Here is a 4,741-nt window from a genome sequence, read left to right on the forward strand (position 1 = left end):
GTTATTTGCCAAAAATATCATTCATTTGGACTTAAAATAAGTTTTTGATACTTGTTGATGAAGCTCATGTGCTCTTGAACAGCTTGATGTAAAATTGCCTCAATTATGATATCCATGTCCATTTTGTTGATGAGACTTTTCCCAATTAAAATTAGCTCTACAAAATTCGACATAAATGAGAAAACACATTGCGTTTGATGTTCTGAACATTTTGGAAAAGACTACATTCAATTCTGATCATATGATATGATCAAATTTCCAACATCTTACTGCATGACGTGCCTTTATTATATGGCTTGAAATGAAGCCCAAAAATGTATTAAATAAGCTGTAAATTTATAACAATTATTACTTTCAATATGTGAATGCTGCCTGTGAAGACACAACTGAAATCTGATCCAAATTGATCAGATTATTACTTTCAATATGTGAATGCTGCCCGTGAAGACAGACCTGAAATTTGATCCAAATTGATCAGGATATTCCCAAAACTGCGAAAAATGGTGTCCAAAATTGTTATATGAGTTGTACTTTTGTAAAGGATGCCAGACATAGCCAAAATGGCTTCACAATGGTGGCATTTTTGTTTCCTGAACATATCATGAGACGGCCAGGATGTGGCAGTAGTATTTCAGGTAGAACAGACCCAAAGGTTCTTGTAAGCAGAATAAATGTTCCTGGGAGATGGACATGGGCCCAAGTGCAACGGCGACGCACAACATCGTTGTGAATTTGCGGCACGCACAGCCTGCTCAACATCATTGTGATGAATTCTGCAAGATCAAATCAAGCTCAACCAAGATGAAGTATTAATATGTTCAAGTGACATACTGAGGAGCAGGTCCTGTGCCTGTTCCAGTAGTCCTCTTTGGAAAACTATCGGCTACCATCAGAAACCAGACCTGCATGACAGCAAGCAGTGAGAACACAGATGAACAGATGAAGGTGACGTAGCTATCATGGCCGCGTTGTGGTTTCTCTGCAAGTATATACTGCCTTCTGCATCATCGCATCATGTAGTGTTACAATTGAATTTGTAGCTCGACTGATCAGAAAACACAGAGCTGTGGAGGACGAGCTGCGAGCTGCCCGGCCCGGCCATGAAAGCGCCGTCGACGAGGAGCTCCCTTGCAGGCCCGACGTTTGGGAGCTGGAGGGAGGGTGGCAGCAGTGGGGCTGGGGCAGACGCTGGCGCCATCACTGTTTGCTGGATTAGTAGCAGCTGCTGCTACAATCCAAGGGTGTGCAAGCACCTGGGCTGGCGTGAGCCTGGCTCGGACATCCCGGCACAGCATTCCCTGGATGAGGTCGATGGCAGCAGGAGAGACGTTGCTCCAAGGAGCGCCCGTGAAGCGCAGCTGATGATGCTGGATTGCATGAAAGACACCCTGCGTGGTCTCGGCCCAGAAGGGGGGCTCTCCGCTGAGGAGGACGTAGAGGACTACTCCGGCACTCCAAATATCGATCTCTTGGGAGTAGCAGCCGTCCAGCACCTCAGGTGCGACGTAAAACGGACTCCCAGCAACGCCGGACAGCTGATCACCGGGCGAGAAGGCGACGGAGAGTCCGAAATCGGCGACCTTAATGCGTGAGTAGTCGTCGTGATCGTCATCGTCGGCGAGGAGGATGTTTTCGGGTTTGAGGTCCCGGTGGATGACGCCGTTTGCGTGGCAGTAAGCGAGCGCTTCCGTCAAGCTTTTGAGGACCAGGGCGGCGTCACGTTCGGAGAAGCGCTTGTTGCGGACGATGCGATCGAAGAGCTCGCCGCCCGGGCAAAGCTCCATGACCAAGTGAATGGAGTCGGGGTCCTCCAAGACGCGGTGGAGGCGGACGATGTTGGGATGGCCGGAGAGGTGGTGCATGATGGAGATTTCGGTGGCGACGTCGGCTGCGTCTTGGGGGTTGAAGAGGGAGGACTTGTCGATGGATTTGCAGGCGAAGGGGAGGCCCGAGGATTTCTCGAGGCAGCGAAAGGTGGTGGCGAAGGAGCCACGGCCGAGCTCGGGGCCGAGGGAGAAGAGGAGGGAGATGTCGGGGGTGTAGAAGTGGGGGGGAAGGAGGAGGTTGGAGGGGAGGGAGCGGGGGCGCTTGCGAGTTAGGCTCTGGCTTTGGGTCGGGGAGGCCAGCGTCGCCATAGCCAGCTGCACTCCAGGGAGGCAGGGAGCGAGACGAGGCTGATGAAGAAAGGTGGTGAGCCGCAGCAGCAAGAAAGCGAGCGAGACGAGGCTAATGAAGAAATTAGGTGATGAAGAAAGCCGGTGGAATGCGAAATGCGCTGCTTTATAGTTGTTCCGCCGCCATGGCTTTTTGGCGGCGCCGCACGCCACGCGTCTCAGCTGCATTTTGCCAGCAAACAACCTCTTCCTTACAGCCTAAGCTTCCTTTGATTTTGCTCGTAATTCCTGCTTTTTAATAATTATTATAAATTTCACAAACTCACAAAATCCCCACACCTCTCTCAAGTTTGTACTTCCCGGCTTCTCTCTCTTCCATGCACTTTTCTTTGGAGCACGAAGTACCTCTCACACCTCTCTGTGTGTGTGTGTGTGTGTCTTTGTCTCACTTCCTCTGCCCCTAATCTCTCCGCTCCACACCCTCTCTCGACAGAGGGTGTGGAGCGGGTGGAGATTAGGGGCACGTCTGTCGAGAGAGGGTGTGGAGCGGAGAGATTAGGGGCAGAGGAAGTGAGACAAAGACACACACACACACACACAGAGAGGTGTGAGAGGTACTTCGTGCTCCAAAGAAAAGTGCATGGAAGAGAGAGAAGCCGGGAAGTACAAACTTGAGAGAGGTGTGGGGATTTTGTGAGTTTGTGAAATTTATAATAATTATTAAAAAGCAGGAATTACGAGCAAAATCAAAGGAAGCTTAGGCTGTAAGGAAGAGGTTGTTTGCTGGCAAAATGCAGCTGAGACGCGTGGCGTGCGGCGCCGCCAAAAAGCCATGGCGGCGGAACAACTATAAAGCAGCGCATTTCGCATTCCACCGGCTTTCTTCATCACCTAATTTCTTCATTAGCCTCGTCTCGCTCGCTTTCTCGCTGCTGCGGCTCACCACCTTTCTTCATCAGCCTCGTCTCGCTCCCTGCCTCCCTGCAGTGCAGCTGGCTATGGCGACGCTGGCCTCCCCGACCCAAAGCCAGAGCCTAACTCGCAAGCGCCCCCGCTCCCTCCCCTCCAACCTCCTCCTTCCCCCCCACTTCTACACCCCCGACATCTCCCTCCTCTTCTCCCTCGGCCCCGAGCTCGGCCGTGGCTCCTTCGCCACCACCTTTCGCTGCCTCGAGAAATCCTCGGGCCTCCCCTTCGCCTGCAAATCCATCGACAAGTCCTCCCTCTTCAACCCCCAAGACGCAGCCGACGTCGCCACCGAAATCTCCATCATGCACCACCTCTCCGGCCATCCCAACATCGTCCGCCTCCACCGCGTCTTGGAGGACCCCGACTCCATTCACTTGGTCATGGAGCTTTGCCCGGGCGGCGAGCTCTTCGATCGCATCGTCCGCAACAAGCGCTTCTCCGAACGTGACGCCGCCCTGGTCCTCAAAAGCTTGACGGAAGCGCTCGCTTACTGCCACGCAAACGGCGTCATCCACCGGGACCTCAAACCCGAAAACATCCTCCTCGCCGACGATGACGATCACGACGACTACTCACGCATTAAGGTCGCCGATTTCGGACTCTCCGTCGCCTTCTCGCCCGGTGATCAGCTGTCCGGCGTTGCTGGGAGTCCGTTTTACGTCGCACCTGAGGTGCTGGACGGCTGCTACTCCCAAGAGATCGATATTTGGAGTGCCGGAGTAGTCCTCTACGTCCTCCTCAGCGGAGAGCCCCCCTTCTGGGCCGAGACCACGCAGGGTGTCTTTCATGCAATCCAGCATCATCAGCTGCGCTTCACGGGCGCTCCTTGGAGCAACGTCTCTCCTGCTGCCATCGACCTCATCCAGGGAATGCTGTGCCGGGATGTCCGAGCCAGGCTCACGCCAGCCCAGGTGCTTGCACACCCTTGGATTGTAGCAGCAGCTGCTACTAATCCAGCAAACAGTGATGGCGCCAGCGTCTGCCCCAGCCCCACTGCTGCCACCCTCCCTCCAGCTCCCAAACGTCGGGCCTGCAAGGGAGCTCCTCGTCGACGGCGCTTTCATGGCCGGGCCGGGCAGCTCGCAGCTCGACCTCCACAGCTCTGTGTTTTCTGATCAGTCGAGCTACAAATTCAATTGTAACACTACATGATGCGATGATGCAGAAGGCAGTATATACTTGCAGAGAAACCACAACGCGGCCATGATAGCTACGTCACCTTCATCTGTTCATCTGTGTTCTCACTGCTTGCTGTCATGCAGGTCTGGTTTCTGATGGTAGCCGATAGTTTTCCAAAGAGGACTACTGGAACAGGCACAGGACCTGCTCCTCAGTATGTCACTTGAACATATTAATACTTCATCTTGGTTGAGCTTGATTTCATCTTGCAGAATTCATCACAATGATGTTGAGCAGGCTGTGCGTGCCGCAAATTCACAACGATGTTGTGCGTCGCTGTTGCACTTGGGCCCATGTCCATCTCCCAGGAACATTTATTCTGCTTACAAGAACCTTTGGGTCTGTTCTACCTGAAATACTACTGCCACATCCTGGCCGTCTCATGATATGTTCAGGAAACAAAAATGCCACCATTGTGAAGCCATTTTGGCTATGTCTGGCATCCTTTACAAAAGTACAACTCATATAACAATTTTGGA

General features: G+C 52.7%; 2 protein-coding genes across 2 annotated transcripts; one reads left to right on the forward strand and one right to left on the reverse strand.

The window, feature by feature from the left end:
• Positions 1–354: 354 nt before the first annotated feature.
• LOC147904977 (calcium-dependent protein kinase 26-like) lies at positions 355–2,342 on the reverse strand. The gene is made up of 4 exons (XM_087393119.1): positions 1,059–2,342; positions 832–902; positions 647–773; positions 355–453 (listed from the first exon to the last, which is right to left on the reverse strand). The coding sequence occupies exons 1-4, from the start codon at positions 2,340–2,342 to the stop codon at positions 355–357; spliced, it is 1,581 nt and encodes a 526-aa protein (XP_087249245.1).
• A 563-nt stretch (positions 2,343–2,905) lies between these two features.
• LOC147904978 (calcium-dependent protein kinase 11-like) lies at positions 2,906–4,429 on the forward strand. Its single transcript, XM_087393130.1, has 2 exons — positions 2,906–4,189; positions 4,346–4,429. The coding sequence occupies exons 1-2, from the start codon at positions 2,906–2,908 to the stop codon at positions 4,427–4,429; spliced, it is 1,368 nt and encodes a 455-aa protein (XP_087249256.1).
• The last annotated feature ends 312 nt before the right edge of the window (positions 4,430–4,741 follow it).

The sequence above is a fragment of the Dipteris shenzhenensis genome, chromosome 2, assembly GCF_047967505.1.
Source record: "Dipteris shenzhenensis isolate YYH24624 ecotype China chromosome 2, Dip_SZ_1.0, whole genome shotgun sequence".
In the NCBI taxonomy this organism is placed as follows: Eukaryota; Viridiplantae; Streptophyta; class Polypodiopsida; order Gleicheniales; family Dipteridaceae; genus Dipteris; species Dipteris shenzhenensis.

Coding starts and splice junctions, on each gene's coding strand:
- LOC147904977 (XM_087393119.1), bottom strand. CDS start 2,342: ATGCAGCTGAGACGCGTGGCGTGCGGCGCCGCCAAAAAGCCATGGCGG. Junction 903..1,058: donor CTCGTCCTCCACAGCTCTGT/GTTTTCTGATCA, acceptor GCTGTCATGCAG/GTCTGGTTTCTGATGGTAGC. Junction 774..831: donor GGCACAGGACCTGCTCCTCA/GTATGTCACTTG, acceptor TTGATCTTGCAG/AATTCATCACAATGATGTTG.
- LOC147904978 (XM_087393130.1), top strand. CDS start 2,906: ATGCAGCTGAGACGCGTGGCGTGCGGCGCCGCCAAAAAGCCATGGCGG. Junction 4,190..4,345: donor CTCGACCTCCACAGCTCTGT/GTTTTCTGATCA, acceptor GCTGTCATGCAG/GTCTGGTTTCTGATGGTAGC.